This window comes from Oncorhynchus nerka, linkage group LG6 (assembly GCF_034236695.1).
Source record: "Oncorhynchus nerka isolate Pitt River linkage group LG6, Oner_Uvic_2.0, whole genome shotgun sequence".
Classification (NCBI taxonomy): Eukaryota; Metazoa; Chordata; class Actinopteri; order Salmoniformes; family Salmonidae; genus Oncorhynchus; species Oncorhynchus nerka.
In genome coordinates this window covers 39038925-39059354 of record NC_088401.1, presented here as the reverse complement: position 1 = coordinate 39059354, position 20430 = coordinate 39038925, and the positions used below count along the sequence as shown (strand labels likewise).

General features: G+C 39.6%; 1 protein-coding gene across 1 annotated transcript in view; it reads right to left on the bottom strand.

The window, feature by feature from the left end:
- Nucleotides 1-616: 616 nt before the first annotated feature.
- Nucleotides 617-20430, bottom strand: part of LOC115130436 (cadherin-10-like) — a 50075-nt gene continuing 30261 nt past the window's right edge. Inside the window, exons 3-12 of the mRNA XM_029661584.2 lie at nt 18824-19118; nt 16625-16744; nt 15848-16015; nt 15032-15219; nt 13144-13403; nt 11835-11971; nt 11354-11475; nt 11153-11261; nt 3779-4027; nt 617-1711 (exon numbers count right to left, since the gene is read on the bottom strand). Of these exons, the coding sequence (XP_029517444.1) occupies nt 1218-1711; nt 3779-4027; nt 11153-11261; nt 11354-11475; nt 11835-11971; nt 13144-13403; nt 15032-15219; nt 15848-16015; nt 16625-16744; nt 18824-19118 (2142 nt within the window). The 3' untranslated portion in view covers nt 617-1217. The remainder of the gene's footprint in view (nt 1712-3778; nt 4028-11152; nt 11262-11353; nt 11476-11834; nt 11972-13143; nt 13404-15031; nt 15220-15847; nt 16016-16624; nt 16745-18823; nt 19119-20430) is intronic.

Genomic DNA, 20430 nt, shown 5'->3' with positions numbered 1-20430 from the left:
ATGTTCTGAATGCTATCGCTGTACATTTCAAAAGTGCTGAACAAATAGTTATATTGACTATGTCCTTCGTCGCATGCTTATTAATGTCTTAATCGAAATTACGGATTCCCTCTTATCCGCTTGTTGTCCCATTATGCCATAGTTTGTACATCTTAATTGTCAGTAGAAACCACATTTGTTTTAAGCATGTCAGCCATATCAGCTATTTGAATGAACAGCTATTTGAATGAACTATGAATTAACTGTTTCGCTGCTAGACAAGTCTCTGCTGATAGCCAGGTGTAGCAGTTGTAAGGTGTTGGGACTCTGCTGTTGAGACTCTGCTGTTGGGACAGCTTTATGTAGGCCCTAACAGTTTGGCATGCATCCTACATTTTTTATTTTTTTTGCCACACCAAGATTTACATGCTAAAATCACCACTGGTTGTAGCTCACGTACAGTTTCCTGTAGTTCAGATGTGGCCATGTAAGATTCACAATATGCATAATCTGCTGAACAGCAATGCTACCAAATTCCACTGGTATGATGTATCATTGTATATTTTATAGAGGCCAAGGCATGGACTATGCCCTTATCTATGGAAAAATAGGGAAAAAGTGAAGTGTTTTTGGGGAATTTTTATTAATAAAATAAGTATAAAAATAGAAATATAAAACAATATGACTTGGCAATCAAACAACATGAATTCAGTGTGTAACAGTTACCCTACAACGTACACGTCCTTATTACATTTTACACCTATGATGAAATGTATCCACAGTTTGACGAATAAACCTTACCAACCGTTCACATGAACATTGTTTGTCAAACAAAGATAGTGAATAGAATATAGTATGTCCATCATGGAAAAACAGTTCATACATGTATCTATTTCAAATGTAATTTGCAGGAAAAGCTTTTTTTTATTTTTTACTTTTTTTCGTGAATATGTTTTCCCATTAAACATTGATAGTATACAAGACTACTATCTCGTTCCTCAGTTACAAAACACATTGTCCACACCATTGTTCACAAAATTTCCTAAAATTCAAAGGCATCTTTACTGATTATACCAAAAACAGTAAAACTGTGAGAAATGTCACCACCAGTGTTGAGTGTAATGTTCAAGTCTTGAAATCTACTTGACCATTCATATGAATCAATGGATGGGTGGCAGGAAAGTGTGTGAGAGAGATTATTGAGACATGAGCTGCTTTCGTATAGGCCTAATTATGATCTAGGTTTCTCTCGCCGTGTCCTTCCCTATATACATATCTGCTAGTTTTTTGAACGGGGGTCCCCAGTTGCTGAGGTAATCGTACTCCTGGTCCCCCTCCACACATCCTGACTCCAGAGAGCTGAGGGACTCGGCTAGCGAGCCGCTCCCCTCATAGGCGTAGGTGGCCAGGGAGTCGTAGGGCGGCGCGGTGGGGTCCGAGTCGTTCTCATGAAGCCTCCCATGAATGAATTCTCTGACGTCGGCGTTATCCTTTATAGGAGATGTCCTCTGGAAGGGAAATAGCATCTCTGGGATGATATCCCTGCGCAGCTTGTTAGCGTCCATCACCTCTGGGTTGCGCAGCGTGCCAATATCAAAGGCCTGGGTGTCCTCCTCTCCGCCCCCTTCATCGTTGTAGCTGACGACGTTGTCTCTCACATCCTCTTTGGAGATGATCAGAGGCTCCTTCTTCCTCTGCTGCCTCCTCAGGGCAGCGAACAGCACCACGATCACTATAGACAACAAAGAGAGAGAATAACTTGAGTATGAGATGGGAGAGGAGTGGGCTTCGATACATGTGTCATGCATTAAGGAGATTCAGAAATGCAAAGAAGAGAGAAAGAGGCATTTGCCATCAGTGATAAATCCGCTGCACTGCCGCGGGCACTCACCTCCTTTTATTAAAGATTCAGCAGAAAAGATTTTCTTTCTCTTTTCCGCTTAACTTCACATTCACTGTAGAAAAGCTGTAGCACTTGAAAGAGTGCCTCCTTTTTTCTCTCTCTCTCAAGTCAGACTACACTTACACACATGATTAAATGCATCTTACCATATTTTCATTTCTGAGCAGGACTTTTAATCAAAACTTGCCAGCATGAGCAGAAATTTGCATCCAGAGAGTGGCGCTATGAGAGTGTGGGATTTTTATGGGGTCCAGCTCATTATTTTCATGAAAAAGGAGCAAAAATAACAAAAATAATTCCAGCCAGTGTTACTCCCTCCTCCTCCTCTTCCTCCTCCTCCTTTTTCCACCTCTCAGCAGGTGGTGTAGTGCTCTACCTGCCTCCCACCTAGGTGTTAATTATAAAGCTCTCTCTGCAGGAGGGGCTCTTTAGAGGCCCTGTGACCAGAACTTTCTGACTGACCCATGCTGTGGTTTTGGGCGGTTTGGGGTGGCGAAGAGGAGGAGAAGCAGGAGGGCAAACCGTTCCAGCTCAGTGCCTACTGCCTGCCTGCCTGTCTGTCGGAGGCACAGTAGAGGTGAATTAGACAGCCTGTCATAGGGGTTCAAGCGAGAACCATTGGATAATGAGCAGATGTCATGATATTTCGCTCAAAAGGCAAGCATGGGGTTCAACCTTCAGCACTTCCAATGAGCCAGAAGCCAGAGCTACAGTTGAGCTCTCTTCAGTGTGAGACAGACAAGTGAAGGGAGACTGTGAGGAGGAACAGGCATGCAGTGGAAGAAATGTCAATACTTAATTTGCTAGCGAGGAATCAGTTGCTAGGTGAGGATGCAAACATGATTCTAGTTAAGTGGAGATCATAAAACAGGTGTTTGTGAAAGAAAGATAGCATGCACATGAAGAGGTGAACACATCAATAGATGAGCTGGGTCTCTGCAGTATCGCGTGAGGAGGAAGATTAGCATACACACTCAGGCACATTAGAACCTGTGTAATATTGTGTATAACACAGGGCTAAGGGCTGTTCTTAGGCACGATGTGAAGTGAAGTACACAAAGAAAACTCAGTGGATATGTATGTTGCCGTTAGGTCACTATCATGACTTTTAATGGGATAATTGAATTGATCCTCCTATATGATGCTGCTTTGGTGGCACTGGGGTTATGCTTGGCCAAGTGCAGTACCAGGTTCAAAGTCAGTTTTTGGCCATTACTTATTTATATACCCTTGAACATAAGCACTACATATTTTAGCTTTTTGCCGTGGAAAATGACATGCATACTTGCAGTTTTGCACTGTGTGCTTTTACAATACTGCATTAGCAGTTCACAAAGGGGGCTGAAGTGGTGCTTTAGGAAGTCAGGAAATAGCATGTGACCTACTTTAGCACGGAAAAACACAAACCTTTTTGTCAAGTGGATATATCCACTAATGAAAGCTTTCATCCCGCTACGGCATTTTCATGAGGAAACACACTGTATTTACACAAGCAACCAGCAAAGTATGCCTCAGCGAGTGCTCCTACATTCAACTATCTTTAGTTGAAGAATGATGATGAAAGGAATACACACAAAGAAGAAGGTGTAGAGTCATAGAAGTAGCACAGTGGATTTAAGTGCTGTCGAAGGACTTTGTGGCTACAGACCTGTTCAGCACAGTGCAGTATATTTATTTGTGGTAGAGTCCAACACAGCCCATAATAATTACCTCCACTTTGTAATATGTGAATTGGATACCGTGTGTTTAGACTTAAGAAGATTACTTGGGTGCTCTGACTCTGATTTGGGTGTCTCCCAAATGGCACCATATTCCCTATACGTTTGAACAGAGCCTCATGGGCTCTACACAAAGCCGTTGACTGTCTGTACCAGTGTAATTGATAGTAATACTTACTCAAGAGGATAATGACACAGAGCAGGATAGCCACCAGGGCTCCAGTGCTCAGCCCGGCAGACAGCAGAGCCTCAGTGTTGCAGGACTGCATGTTCCCCCGGCTGTCGCAGGCACACACATTCACAGTCAAAGTGCTGGTGCTGCTCTGGATAGGGTAGTCATTGTCCGAGATCACCACGGGCAGTAGGTAGGTATTCATCTCACGCCGGCTGAATCCTGCCCTCCGAGTCAGGATCCTGGCTGTGTTATCTAAGGGGTGGATTGCAGAGGAAAGAAATAGAGGATTAGAGAAATTAAAGGTAGTTTGTAATGTTTTGAACAAATGGTCCCCCTAAAGCTTGTATCGTTGCAGCTCCATAGGTTGCAAAAAAGTACATAATACATCTCACACCATCACTGTAACAAATTGCTGTAAATTTACAGCATCAAATGTACAGAGAGATACTGTAATTATATATGACAATACAGTACTGTAAAAAGCAATGCATGTTGGGGGCTCAAAGGCATTCTGCTACACTGCTGTAAAATGACATGCAGCCAAAACAGGCCTTTTGGGATATTTCAAATACAAGTGTGGGAAAAGACCGATTGGAAAGCAAATGGTTCCTGCGGAAAAGAGAAGACTAATCAGCCTGTAGGCTCACCAAATAAACTTAGCAAAAAAAGAAATGTCCCTTTTTCAGGACCCTGTCTTTCAAAAATAATTCGTAAAAATCCAAATAACTTCACAGACCTTCATTGTAAAGGGTTTAAACACTGTTTCCTATGCTTGTTCAATGAACCACAAACAATGAATGAACATGCACCTGTGGAACGGTTGTTAAGACACTTTTAGCTACAGACGGTAGGCAATTAAGGTCACAGTTATGAAAACTTAGGACACTAAAGAGGCATTTCTACTGACTCTGAAAAACACCAAAGGAAAGATGCCCAGGGTTCCTGCTCATCTGTGTGAACGTGCCTTAGGCATGCTGCAAGGAGGCATGAGTAATGCAGATATGGCCAGGGAAATAAATCGCAATGTCTCTACTGTGAGATGCCTAAGACAGCGCTACAGGGAGACAGGACGGACAGCTGATCGTTCTCGCAGTGGCAACCACGTGTAAAAACACCTGCACAGGATCGGTACATTCGATCATCACACCTGCGGGACAGGTACAGGATGGCAACAACTGCCTGAGTTACACCAGGAATGCACAATCCCTCCATCAATGCTCAGACTGTCCGCAGTAGGCTGAAAGAGGCTGAACTGAGGGCTTTTAGGCTTGTTGTAAGGCATGTCCTCACCAGACATCACCAACAATAACATCACCTATAGGCACAAACCCACCGTCGCTGGACCAGAAAGGACTGGCAAAAAGTGCTCTTCACTAACGAGACGCGGTTTTGTCTCACCAGGGGTGATTGTCGGATTCGCAGTTATAGTCGAAGGAATGAGCGTTACACCGAGGCCTGTACTCTGGAGCGGGATCAATTTCGGGCGGCAGGATAGCGGTTAGAGCGTTGGACTAGTAACCGGAAGGTTGCAAGTTCAAGTTCCCGAGCTGACGAGGTACAAATCTGTCATTCTGCCCCTGAACAGGCAGTTAGCCCACTGTTCCTAGGCCGTCATTGAAAATAAGAATTTGTTCTTAACTGACTTGCCTAGTTAAATAAAGGTAAAAAATAAAACAAAATTTGGAGGTGGATGGTCCGTCATGGTCTGGGGCGGTGTGTCACAGCATCATCGGACTGAGCTTGTTGTCATTGCAGGCAATCTCAACGCTGTACATTACTGGGAAGACATCCTCCTCCCTCATGTGGTACTCTTCCTGCAGGCTCATCCTGATATGACCCTCATGACAATGCCACCAGCCATGCTGCTCGTTCTTTGCGTGATTTCCTGCAAGACAGGAATGTCAGTGTTTTGCCATGGCCAGCAAAGAGCCCGGATCTCAATCCCATTGAGTACATCTGGGACCTGTTGGATCAGAGGGTGAGTTCTAGGGCCATTCTCCCCAGAAATATCTGGGAACTTGCAGTTGCCTTGGTGGAAGAGTGGGGTAACATCTCACAGCAAGAGCCGGCAAATCTGGTGCAGTCCACGAGGAGGAGATACACTGCAGTACTTAATGCAGCTGTTGGCCACACCAGATACTGACTGTTACTTTTGATTTTGATCCCCCTTTGTTCAGGGACACATTATTCCATTTATGTTAGTCACATGTCTGTGGAACTTGTTCAGTTTATGTCTCAGTTGTTGAATCTTATTATGTTCATACAAGTATTTACACGTTAAGTTTGCTAAAAAATAAATGTGGTTGACAGCGAGAGGACATTTCTTTTTTTGATGAGTTTATGTTATGAACATTTACATATGCCTATTGAGTGAACAGTATTGTCTCAGAAAGTAAAACAAGAGAGAGGCTTTTGACAAAAGGGCATCAGCCATCGCCGGTGAGTTAGCTGCGCATCATTGGGTGAGTCAGTGAAACTGGAAAGCTTTTTTAGGACTTAAATTTCCTTCTCATATTGTACAATACACTGTATGTGTCTCCACACACCTAGGCCTAGGCTATTGATGGATTCAAGACAAGGTAGTTTTTATTGATCTCAGATTCTCAGTTTGTCAGTGTCTAAGTAGGCTGTAATTTCAGTTGTGAGGTAATAAAAACAATTCTGCTAAAATCTTCAATGATATAAAATTATGTAAAATTGCATGACATCCAGTCATAAAATGCCCAAAAACTTCCGGTTCCTAGGCTACAAACTTTTTCCCCAATGTGTGCAACTTTATCCTACTCTACCCTACTGATCTATGCTAGTACGCAAAATCTATAATAATGCTATTATATTTTTTTTATTTTTTTTCATGCATTCTGGTACCTCAAAGCCCCCGAGGTCACCCCTGATATGTGTAGGGGACAGATCGGTGAGGCAGTAAATCTCAAACCTGTAATAGTTGCGTGTTTAACTATGTCCGCTAGATCTGTTTTTCCCTGTAGTCACTGCCAGTTTAGAAGCCTTTGTTAAAGTCTCTACAAGTGCAAATAATATAAAACACCAAATATGAATTGGTGTGCTGTAATATATACTGTAATTACACATTCAATGTTAGCAATTGTTGTGATTGTATTACAATACAATTTAACAATAAAGTACTGTATTTTTGTTTGCTCTATATTTACAGAAGCATTGTGTAAATGATGGTGCATTGTGGAAAAAAATGTGTGGGAGTGGAAAGAATCGCAGGCTTATAAACATATTTTGAGGCGTGCCTTGTAAGTGGCTATATTCATCCATTAGTAAGAATGCTGTACCAACTGAACTGACATGTGGTAGTTGTGTCTGAGCATTTTAATGTGCATAGGAAACAGATCACAATGGTAACTAGTCTTAAAATGTTACTGATTTTCTAAGATATAGTGGTTTGCAAAAGCATTCACCCCCTTGAAATTTTTCCTGTTTTGTTGCATTACAACCTGGAATTTTTAAAAAAACATTGTGGAGGTGTTTGTATAATTTGACTTACACCACATGCCTACCACTTTCAAGATGCAAAATATTTTTTCTTGTGAAACAAACAAGAAATAAGACAGAAAACTGAACTTGAGCCTGCATAACTATTCACCCCGCCAAAGTCATTACTTTGTAGAGCCAACATTTGCAGCAATTACAGCTGCAAGTCTCTTGGGGTATGTCTCTATAAGCTTGGCACATCTAGCCACTGGGATTTTTGCCCATTCTTCAAGGCAAAAGTCCTCCAGCTCCTTCAAGTTGGATGGGTTCCGCTGGTGTACAGCAATCTTTAAGTCATACCACAGATTCTCAATTGGAATGAGGTCTGGGCTTTGACTAGGCCATTCCAAGACATTTAAATGTTTCCCCTTAAACCACTCGAGTGTAGCTTTAGCAGTATGCTTAGGGTCATTGTCCTGCTGGAAGGTGAATCTCCATCCCAGTCTCAAATCTCTGGAAGACTGAAACAGGTTTCCCTCAAGAATGTATTATTTATTTATATTATATTTAGCATCAACCATCATTCCTTCAATTTTGACCAGTTTCCCAGTCCCAGGGCCTATGAAAAACATCCCCACATGATGCTGCCACCACCATGCTTCACTGTGAGGATGGGGTTCTCGGGGTGATGAAATGTGTTGGGTTTCCGCCAGACATAGCGTTTTCCTTGATGGCCAAAAAGGTCCATTTTAGTCTCATCTGACCAGAGTACCTACTTCCGTATGTTTCGGAGTCTCCCGCATACCTTTTTGCGAACACCAAATGTGTTTGCTTATTTTTCTTTAAGCTTGTTTCTGGCCACTCTTTCGTAAAGCCCAGCTCTGTGGAGTTTACTTCTTAAAGTGGTCCTATGGACAGATATTCCAATATCCGCTGTGGAGCTTTGTAGTTCCTTCAGGGTTATCTTTGGTCTCTTTGTTGCCTCTCTGATTTAATGCCCTCCTTGCCTGGTCTGTTTTGGTGCCATATTTATTCAATTTTTTTTATAATGGATTTAAAGTTTCTGATCTTTTTTTATGACCCAACCCTGATATGTACTTCTCCACAACTTTGTCCCTGACCTGTTTAGAGAGCCCCTTGGTCTTAATGGGGCCGCTTGCTTGATGGTGCCCCTTGCTTAGTTGTGTTGCAGACTCTGGGGCCTTTCAGAACAGGTGTATACATATTCAGATCATGTGACAGATCATGTGATACATAGATTGCACACAGTTGGACTTTATTTAACACATTATGTAATTGGTTGACCCAGATCTTATTTATCGGCAAAGGTGGTGAATGCATATGCACACACCACTTTCCCGGTTTTTATTTTGTAATTTTTTTTTAAACATGTCATTTTTTTATTTTGTGTATGTCCTTTACATGAAATGCAAATAAAAATATATTTAAATTACAGGTTGTAATGAAAAAAATTGAAAAACGCCAAGGGGGATGAATACTTTTGCAAGGCAATGTATTTTTGTCTGTTTTGCATTGTGCTCATTACAAGTTTGGAAGCATCTGTTTAGGCCTCTAGAAGTACACGTGATATAAAACAACTAATAATCATACATATGCTGTAATTGCAAATATCTAGCAGACAAACTGCTTGCACCAATCCCATGTAGTTACTGTAAAACAAGAATATTATGATTAAAGTAGCACTTACTTTCATATAGTAGTCACATCTTACAGTATTTTACTGTAGCATGGCTCTGATATTACTTTAACCTCTACGGGAGCGGGACGGTTGAGCCGATGTAGGATATGGGGGATTAGCATGACACATCTGATGCAGGCAGAAAGCTTAAATAGATGTTACTCTAACTGCACTGTCCAATTTACAGTAGCTATTATAGTGAAAGAATACTATGCTATTGTTTGTGGAGAGTGCACAATTAGGAACTTGAAAATGTATTAATAAACCAATTAGGCACATTTGGGCAGTCTTGATACAACATTTTGAACAGAGATGCAATGGTTCATTGAATCTGTCTAAAACTTTCCACATACACTGCTACTATCTAGTGGCCAAAATCTAAATTACGCCTGGGCTGGAATAATACATGATGGTCTTTTTCTTGCATTTCAAAAATGACGGTACAAAAAAAATTAAATAATAATATATTTTACCAGATCTAATGTGTTATATTCTCCTACATTCCTTTCACATTTCTACAAACTTCAAAGTGTTTCCTTTCAATGGAATCAAGAATATGCATATCCTTGCTTCAGGTCCTGAGCTACAGGCAGTTAGATTTGGGTATGTAATTTTAGGTGAAAATTGAGAAAAAGAGTCAGATCCGTATTAACTTAAAGAACACTGGTGGTAAATTACTGTGAATATTAGAATAACGCACTTGTCACTACCCAGAGGTGGGCAAAGATACATCAAAACATATCTTTCAACAAATACATAGAATCTTGAAGAGCAATGTATTATTAACTACTACAGCATTCTCAGTAATGGCTACAGAGATGTTTTACTTGCTATGACTGTGACATGTGTTTATTTATCAACCTTAGTTTAATGCATTGACTGTAAGTCAGTCTGGATAAGAGTGTATGCTAAACGACCAAAATGTGAAAATGAAAATTTGCAAAGCACACTGCTTGGTATTATTCTAATGACTTCCACTCTCAAATTATTTTATATTTTAATAAAATGTGGCCTTATTTGCGGTCAGAGCTCATTAGAATAATACCCAGCATTGTGCTTTGCAAGTGTTTATATTTACATGTACATTTTGGTCATTTAGCAGACACTCTTATCCAGAGCAACTTGCAATCAGTTCATTAAACTAAGGTAGATAAAAAGAGCATATGAATGTAACACAGTGGCAAGTAAAAAATGATGTTACCGTTACTGTGTATGTTGTTGTAATTAAACAGACTACCTGCAAGTCTATGTTTAAAGAGATAGATGGGATGGGCTGAGGAAAACTGAGGGTTGGGATGTGGAATTGGACTTGGAGAAAAGTGGGAGAGTTGCTGTGTGGGAGATAGCATGAGGGTACAAGTAATAATAATAGATAAAAGTCATACAAATTCAAAATAAAACAAAATAAAAAGTAAATTTGAATGACACTGAGGGGCAGTGTTTTTACAACTAATGCCGGTTTTCCTGAGACTGATGCCGTGCAGGTGTTTGTACACATGCATATACACACACTCTCATTCAAATAAACACATACAAGAACACACACATACATATAAAAGTTCACACAAACATATACAGTTGGCATTGCTGTTATGATTTTAGTTGTCCTTGATGTCCTTTGTTTTAAATGTTTTATTTTTATTTTTGCATTGTTGTTTGCTGTTTTCTTCTGTCTTTTCCTTTTTCTCTTTAGTTTATTCTCTTGGTTGTTGGTGCATTGGGGGGTTCTTGGGGGTGGGGAATGGAATTACATTTATTTATTTGTGGGAGTGGTCTTGAATGGTTGAGGGACAGCTATTGGGGAACTGTGGGGTGGTTCATGTGAGCAGGGCATTGACCCTGGATGCTTCTGTGTGTCTCTCTGAATGGGAATCTGTTTGATGACTGGTATGATGTAGTTGTTGAGCGGCTTCATTGCAAGTATATTGTATGTTTCGGATATTCAATAAAACATTTTCTTTTAAATCTATGTTTAAACTTGAAAATAAAAGATACATGAGTGAATTAAACTATTTCTAAATAAAATATAGGTACTTCAGGCCATTGATATCCAAATGACAAATAAGTCTTGACACATCTATATCAAATAACAGAAATGTGCTGCCAGTATTGCACTACAAAAATTACAAGACATTTTTTTGCAGTGAACAGTATGAACAGATAATGGCCGGATACAAATCATTCACTACTTGTAAATGCTAATAGTCAATAAAGAATTACAGAAGGCTAACGTTTACCTTCATTGTCAACGATAGTGAAGTTTGGATTGGAGGAGCTTATGCTGAAGACAAACTTATGTCCAACAAGGGGCTCATCTGTGTCAACCGCACTTATCGTCTGAATCAGCTGTGGATAGTGAAACAAAAAGGCATTCGAAAACATATGTACTTTCTTCAGGCTTTTCCTCAACATTCTTAGTATTATGATGTCTACTATACCTGTCCTGATTGGACATTTTCACAGACAAATGTCTCGTAATACATGGCAAATTCAGGTGCATTGTCGTTAACGTCCAGGACCTTGATGAACACTGGGACTCGAGTGGTTTGGCGAGGGTTACCTAAACAAGATGTTTGAAGTGTGTTAGCAGGCCCATACAGTAGACCCCTCAAATTGAAATCTGGACCTTGAAGCCAGTTCCGCTGCTTTTAAAAATGTCTTCCCCTCTAATAAGGGACTGATTTAGACCTGGGACACCAGGTGGGTGGAACATATGCAGATTTGTTAATTATTTATTTAACTAGGCATATGTGAACATGTGCAGCTTTTGCATCCCATTTATGTGTCTTTGTCTATTTTCAAAAGTGCATAAATGCCTCTAGCATCAACAATTTGTGTAATAACAAAGGCTACAGAATTTAGCAAACATGCACAATATTTTTTGCCAAAAAAGTAATAAAAAGAGGATGTTTATCTTACTTATTTCAGTTGCAACAACAGAGATGTTATGCCATTTTGACATCTCCCTGTCGAGGCCTTTCAGTGTTGTAATGGTGCCGTTAACAGAATCAATGTTGAACAGTCTCTCCAAATCGGTATGGCGGTCAATGGAGTATCTGCATAGAGTAATACAAATACATCATGTTTGATTGTGTAAAACTGTCCCTCATTTTAATTTACCCATATTAATCGAGACAAGATTCAAATCAAATTAATCATATGGACATGTTTTGCCCCAGACATAAAGCTGTAGTTCTTATCTCCTGTGATAAATTCCATCAATATCATTCATTATGTTAGAGCATAATAACATAGGAGTCTATTAAAAAATACACTACAAATCACCTAATGTTGGCCCGCACAGTATGTATCATTCCTCTCCTTCTATTTCCTTTGTCAGGAAATAATGAGTACTTATATACCGCTGTCTCATTTATCATTGTCAACTTATATATTCGACTGACATTCCTCATTGTGCTGCACGAGCAGAGACTGGCATGTCTCCATGTTGGAGAGAGAGACAGACGGACGGACGGATAGATGGAACGGGCAGACAGACAGATGGGCAGGTAGATACGCAGAGAGACAACAGACAGACAAATACACAGACAGACAGGCGCCATATGTGTGGAACAGCGCAGTGTGAATCGATAGAGCAAATTAGGCTCTTTGACTTTGTGCCGCTACCACACTGGGCTAGCTTACATAATTCTGTGGAAATAAACAGTGTCTGTATTCTCTTCACAGTGCCGTCAACAAGGAGGGACCCATCAATAATTTGCTTTTCTTCCAACCACCCTCTCTCCACACTGACACTCGGATACACTGATGGGTTCGATTAGCAAAGCGAACCACATTTCCACATCCAAAAATGTAATGGTTGTTATAGACTTATTACCACACCAGGAATTGTTTATTTCTATTGCTACCTTTTATTCTTTGTTTCTTACACCATAATAGTCCATTAGGTTATGAAACAATCAAATTACCTAAATTAAAACAGCTTTATTCAGCGAGGGAACATCTATAAACAATCAGTAAGTCAACTAATCAACCAACTATGTGTAGTCAATCAATCAATCAATCAACCAATGAAACCCTGTGGATTATATGAATTCATAACAAAGATGCTGAGCCAGATCAGTTCAATGTACGGTCTGAGTCTTAACTGGCACCATATAACCTATATGGTGCACTCTTTTGACAAGCGCCCTGATGGGCCTGGCCAAAAGAAGTGCACTGCATTAGGGAATAGGGTGCAATTTGACATGCAGACACAATTACTTACTTGACTGAGTTGTTGTCAGCATCGGGGTCCCTGGCAGACACCACACCAACAAAGCTGCCAGCGGCTGTGTCCTCGTGCACCTCAATGATATAAGGGTTCCTGCTAAACACTGGCGGCTCATCCACATCCTCTATCGTCACCCTCACCATGGCGTCATCTTTGAAAGGAGGGTTTGGACTGTACATGAACCTGGGGTCCAGATAGGTGTTAGTCACATCCACTTTGAATGAGTACGTCCTTTGTTTCTCATAATCCAGTTGCTGTGAAGAAAATGAAAAAGATAAACCATCAATAATTATTCAATAGAATTAATTTACTATCATAACTGAAAGTAAACTGAAAGTTGATGCTTAAGTTGATAAACTTGGTCGATTATTGGTTGAAATAAAAACTAGTGAATGAGAAAAGTAAAGCGGAGCTCCCCTACTTATCTCCTTACAGCTTTATACCTACTGTATCTATGAGTTTCTTTATACCTACTGTTATCTATGAGTTTCTTTATGCCTACTGTATCTATGAGTTTCTTTATGCCTACTGTATCTATGAGTTTCTTTATGCCTACTGTATCTATGAGTTTCTTTATGCCTACTGTATCTATGAGTTTCTTTATACCTACTGTATCTATGAGTTTCTTTATGCCTACTGTATCTATGAGTTTCTTTATGCCTACTGTATCTATGAGTTTCTTTATGCCTACTGTATCTATGAGTTTCTTTATGCCTACTGTATCTACGAGTTTCTTTATACCTACTGTATCTATGAGTTTCTTTATACCTACTGTATCTATGAGTTTCTTTATGCCTAATGTATCTATGAGTTTCTTTATACCTACTGTTATTTATGAGTTTCTTTATGCCTACTGTATCTATGAGTTTCTTTATACCTACTGTATCTATGAGTTTCTTTATACCTACTGTATCTATGAGTTTATTTATGCCTACTGTATTTATGAGTTTCTTTATACCTGCTGTATTTATGAGTTTCTTTATACCTACTGTATCTATGAGTTTCTTTATGCCTATTGTATCTATGAGTTTCTTTATACCTACTGTATCTATGAGTTTCTTTATACCTACTGTATCTATGAGTTTCTTTATGCCTACTGTATCTATGAGTTTCTTTATGCCTACTGTATCTATGAGTTTCTTTATACCTACTGTATCTATGAGTTTCTTTATGCCTACTGTATCTATGAGTTTCTTTATGCCTACTGTATCTATGAGTTTCTTTATACCTACTGTATCTATGAGTTTCTTTATGCCTACTGTATCTATGAGTTTCTTTATGCCTACTGTATCTATGAGTTTCTTTATACCTACTGTATCTATGAGTTTCTTTATGCCTACTGTATCTATGAGTTTCTTTATGCCTACTGTATCTATGAGTTTATGTATGCCTACTGTATCTATGAGTTTATTTATGCCTACTGTATCTGAGTTTCTTTATACCTACTGTATTTATGAGTTTCATTATACTACTGTATTTATGATTTTTTTTGCACAACTTTAGATATAAAGGACTGCTATCAGGGTGTCATTTTTAATCTGAGCCTATATATACAGTATGTACGCACCGTCTTCTTTTCACTTAGGCTCTCCAATTTGCATAATTGGCCGAGGTTCTGAAAAGTATGGCCCTGGCTAAGAAAAGAAAAGCTAAACCTGGATTTCAAAAGTCTCAAAGACTCTTTATACAAATTCCCAGAAGGAATAAGGGTCTCTTGACAGTGAACAGGGTTAAGTACTTTCATGAAGATGATAATAATAGAAGATGGGTTTAGTTTAGAGAGAGGATAACTATATACACAAAGTGGTATCTTGTGATTTGAAGCAGTTGGGTCATAAGCAATTAAAACATGAGAACATTGTACTGGGAGTTTAGGGCCTACCTTTTTTACCCTGATAACGCCCTCCTGTGTGTTTTGGTCGGAGATGATCGTGAACATATCCTGTCCGTCTCGGTCGACGATGCTATACTGCATCTCAGCATTCCGCCCCACGTCCGCATCGTTAGCCTTGATCCGACCTATGGCTGCTCCTACTTCAGCCGACTCCAGAGTGCTCAGACGAAACGTATCTGGGGAGAAGAAGAAAATAGGATAAAAAGAATTGAATAGAAACAGAATGAGCAACGGATTTTTATCCCCCAGATTCTTTGCACCCTGGGACGATGTGATTTGATGTGTATTTTTAAATGTTTGTTTATCTACGTCTCCTGGGGGAGAAGTATATATAAAAGGTACTCCACTTTCAGCTTCAATTAAGTATCGCAGATTTTTTATAGAGTTTGTCTTGTGTGGAAATGTTCCGGTTTGTTTTGTCATTAGTTGTGGGACTCCTTCAGAAAGGATTATTACATACAGATTGTTCCCTTTTCGACTCTGATGCCAGTCCTACCCGTAGGCTACGTACATAGCACAATATCTGCCTTTTAACTGACGAATTTTCAGCATAATTGTAGTAAATGTGTTATTAGTTATGTCATAACCCATTACTCAAAACCAACTTTTGACAGAGGTCAAACCAACACTGACTTAAGAAAGAGCTCACAGGATATCGTCGATGCATGCCAGATTAACAATTGTCGTCTCAGTTAAAAAAAATTGCACAGTGATAGCGAAAAGAGAGCACATACATTTACAGCACTTTTTGTCTCCACGAAAAACAGAATATCAACAACGATGAGAAGAGAGAAGGTCTCTTACGGTTAGCAAAGCGCGGTGGGCTGTCATTCTCATCAGAGAGGGTAATGCTGACTGTGGTGGTCCCTGATAACCCACCCATCTGGCCAGCCATATCTTTAGCCTGGATCACAACCTGGTAGTTCTCCTTGGTCTCCCTGTCCATGTTAGGCAGGGCTGTTCTAATCGTGCCTGAATGAGAAAATAGACTATTATCAATATGACTGGTCAGGTTTAACTTGAGATTAAAATAATTTACAAGGACAATATCTACTTAATTTAGAGTAAATACATTTGAATTGCCAGTCCTCAATAGAATATGTGCAATATATCACAAGAATGTTGTAGTTATCAAAAGAAGGTATCAAAAGCCGAACACTACTGTAAAGTGCTATCTATAACCTAAAATGATTATTCGGCTGTCCTCATAGGAGAACCCTTTTTGGTTCCAGGTAGAACCTTTTTGGTTCCATGCAGAACCCTGACACTGAAAATGGTTATCCTATGGGGACAGTCAATGAACCCTAAGAGTGTATATTAACACACCAAGCCATTGAGTTCACAGCAGCCATTGTATTCACCCACTATTAAAATATCCTTTCCAGGTACCATCTGACTAACATAGAGATAGAGAGAAAAACCATGAATAAGCTCAACTCACTTATCATTCCCTAAACAAACACCCCATACTGAGTGCTGTTGGGTCTCTGTTTGCAGAGTAGAGGAGGAGAGATAATATACACACATGATGGCTTCTTTCAAGTGTTTGCATGCCCATTGTGGGTGTTGTGATTAGATTACCATTGTCTGAATCCACTGAGAAATATGGTTGACCCTGTAGAATACTGTACACAAGCTTGGCACTGTTCCCATATGTTTGATCATCAGCATCTGTCGCGGTGACTTGAATAACTGATGTGCCTGTGGAGGAGAAGATAGAGAACTTACAATACATAGCAAAGTATAGATAATGCACAAATTATATAATTTGGTGCGTGCTTCTATTTGTCCTATTTCACACATGTACAAGTGTGTATTAGTATATAATTGGAAATGTGTTTCTTGCATATCCCAACTCTCCCTGAGATACCCTCGGAGAGTGGTGCACGGCCATGGTCTGCCATTATTAACGGCGACCCTGGAACAATTAGTGTTAAGTGCCTTGCTCAAGGGTACATCAACATATTTTTCCCAGTTATTGGCCCAACAGTCTACTTGCTAGGCTGCCTTATCTCTGCATCCAACATAATGCACATCCATACATTCACGAAAATGTACATAGCTATACAGAGCAATTACTAGGAATGACCTAGCATGCATATAATAAAGTAATTATAAGCACAATAACATTTTACAAAATAATTTGAAATGCGATCCAACTCAAAGGGAGGTAGAAGTTGTGTGAGGCCTTGTAATTTATGTTGCACAGTACCTAGTTAACCTTGCCTAGGGAAATATGAACAACACACAGCTCTTGTCATTATAAATATAGCTAAAAATAATACATTCCCCAAAAAACATTTCCACAGAATGCATAATAGTCATCTATGAAAGGGACGGAAATTGAGCTGAAATGATTCAAGCTCTGCTAAGGGTGAACAATAGAGTACAGTTTTACATTTTTGGGGGCAAAAATGTAATTATTGTTGTAATACTAAGCCTCTAGGGGCTGGTTTCCCAGATACAGTCCTAGACAAAAACTCATGTTCAACTGATATTCTCCATTGAAAGTGCCACTTAGTCCAAGACTAGTCTTAATCTATGTCTGGGAAACTGGCCCCTAGAGTGTGGGTTCATAGCCCTTTGTTGTACTTACATTGTCTAGCCACTGCTCAGATTATGGAGGCATGCCAAGTGACATCCTATTCCCTATGTAGTGCACTATAGGGAATAGGGTGCAATTTGGAACACATTTGTCCTTGGCATTCTGGAGACCTCTGTAACGTCCTGGCTAAGTCTGACTATCTTCAAGCATACTAATGACTGCAGGAACAGCTGTCTGCAATGAGAATATGAAAGGGGGCTACCTGCTGACTCTTCACAGATGCCTGCTCTGACAAACCAGTTTGCACCCTCTAAAGACATGGGATGCATCCCTATGGGCCCTGGTCAAAAGAAGTGCACTAGGGAAAGAGTGCCATTTGGGATAGAACCATGGGCAGTTTGTTCATCTGTTTGGTGAAGCATTGGTGACCGTGACCAATGATTTGGTAATGGCTATGTACTTCACACACAAGAAATCCCATGATAAATGCATCACTCTAACATTACCGAGGGTATGTATGAATGCATGAATAACAAATGAATGAAATAATGATGGGAAGAAATTGATGGATTAATGAATGAATTAACAGACAAATAGAAACTGAAAGCATCAACCTTTGAGGGAAGTCTGCACAAGTGGTTTACAGTGCTTTTACTGTACAACTTTTACTTATACAGTACACCTTTTCACAGTGCCCAACCCAGAGCTTGTTGAGTCTGATCTTCAATAAATAGTGGTTGGTTACCTCACAGAAAGACATGTATTCAATGCATATTACCAATGCTGGATGTTTTAACCGCAACATCCTCTCTCTGGAGTCAGTCAGCAATTCAATCATTATGTGAACACAATAGAGAACCATTACTTTTCATATTGGCAAGTAAGTTTTAATTCAATGGTGATTACACTTTCTATTAATTTGTAGGCTCATTATTGGAAATTGATTCCAGTTCTCCTGTTTGCATTTTTAAAGCTTTGTTGGTATTCATGCCTACTGGTTAATCTATATTATCTGAATTAATTTGAGTGTGATGAAGCAAAACCTTCACTTTAATGATTTCAACCTTCAATTTCAACCTTCCACTATGATTATATTGACGTGTGAATGACATGATTTGACTGATATGCAGTTCATTGCTTATCTCTGCCTCTGTGAACTATATAGGTTTAAGAAAGAATTGTCATTCACATTTCTCCACAGAAATAAAGCATCACAAGAGGACCAACTTACTCACCTACGTCAGACATCTCTGGGACACTGGCGAAATAAAGGTCTTTAGAGAACTTTGGCTCATTGTCGTTGATGTCGTGGATCTTGATGTTAAATTCAGTATCAGCCTCCAGTGTCTCATTGGTCCTCTTGTCCACCACCTTAGCGTGGAGTGTGTATATGGCCCTCTCCTCTCTGTCCAACCTCTTAGTGGCGTGAATGTCACCTGAGTTCTCGTCTATTAAAAACAAGCTTCCCACCCCTTCCCCAGTGAGAATGTACTTCACGTTACCATCGCCTCTGTCCATATTCGAGTGCAGCTGTGGATAGAGAGAAAAGCTGTGTAAGAGTTTTTATTTGAGATGGAGAGAGCATTCAGTGTTAGTCAGGAAATGTGAAATGTACATGAAAATAAAATAACAAATACAGTTGGCAAAGAACAGATTCAACTTCAAATGTGCCATTAAAACTTTACATCTGCCTTCGATTAGTCTCTCAGGACAGATAGTCATACTTTATATCTTGCGATCATAAGCTTGAGATCTTAAGCTCACAATATTGTCCTTGGATACAATCAATCCACAGATATTTGATTTCAGCTATTTATTTACTATTGGCTACCAATCACCATCCCTCGGAATTATTTAATTAATCTGTATATTTGAGAAATGGAAAAACAAGAATGCTAGCTCACAGACTGCTCTAATGAAAATGGTTATTGTTTGTATCTTGTATGGTTCTTGCATGGACCTTACATTCCACCCATTAAATGACACAAAAATAAAATCATAAACGGTTTCTCAGAGACTGCTCTAAACATGTTACATGTTTGGCACAGAACTCTCATCTAGAATATTGTATTCCAGCTGTTTCTTAGGAACATGAGTGTCTGCTTAAAGTGTGTCCTTCAAATTGATTGCAATACTTCTTATCCTGATTGTGACTGCCCCCTGAAGTGGTCATTTCTAAAGCAGGATGTCCCTGTCTGATCAAAATAGTTATATTCTGTGGGCAATTTCAAACGGACAATTTCAAACGGACAACCGTTGAGGTGTCATGTATTTCATGTTACAACACAGACAACAATACTGTAACAAGTACTACGCCTTACAAACAAGTCCTACAGGAATCATGCGGGGGGAAAAAAGACAGGAATCATGCAGGGCGATTCCTTCCTTTCCTGTGGCCAGGTAAAAAAACGAAACAAACATAGGGGAAAAATATCCTACAGCAAAAGGCAAAATCTTGATTGGAATGATTTTTGCAACAACTTTTCCTTGAAGCATCAACAGTCACAAAGCACAGACCAATCTTATTTTCATAATTCCATAATTCAAGACTTTGGTTGAAGACCAAAAATAGACAGAAGCTCAATCTGATACCATATGCCACGTAGCATAAAATCATGTCACTTTGACTCTAAATCCATTTAGCTCCCTAATGTCTTCCGTCTGCGACGTTGCCTTCAGGGCAGATCCAAAAATAAAGATTTCTAAGGAGATTAGATGACAGAATGAGAAGACTTGTTTCATATTTGATGGGCTATTTGTTTAGCTGAATGGTTACTTCATTCTTAAAGATACTGGCCTTTGCACTTGCATGTTACCATACTGTGTAGGCCTACAGCATGGA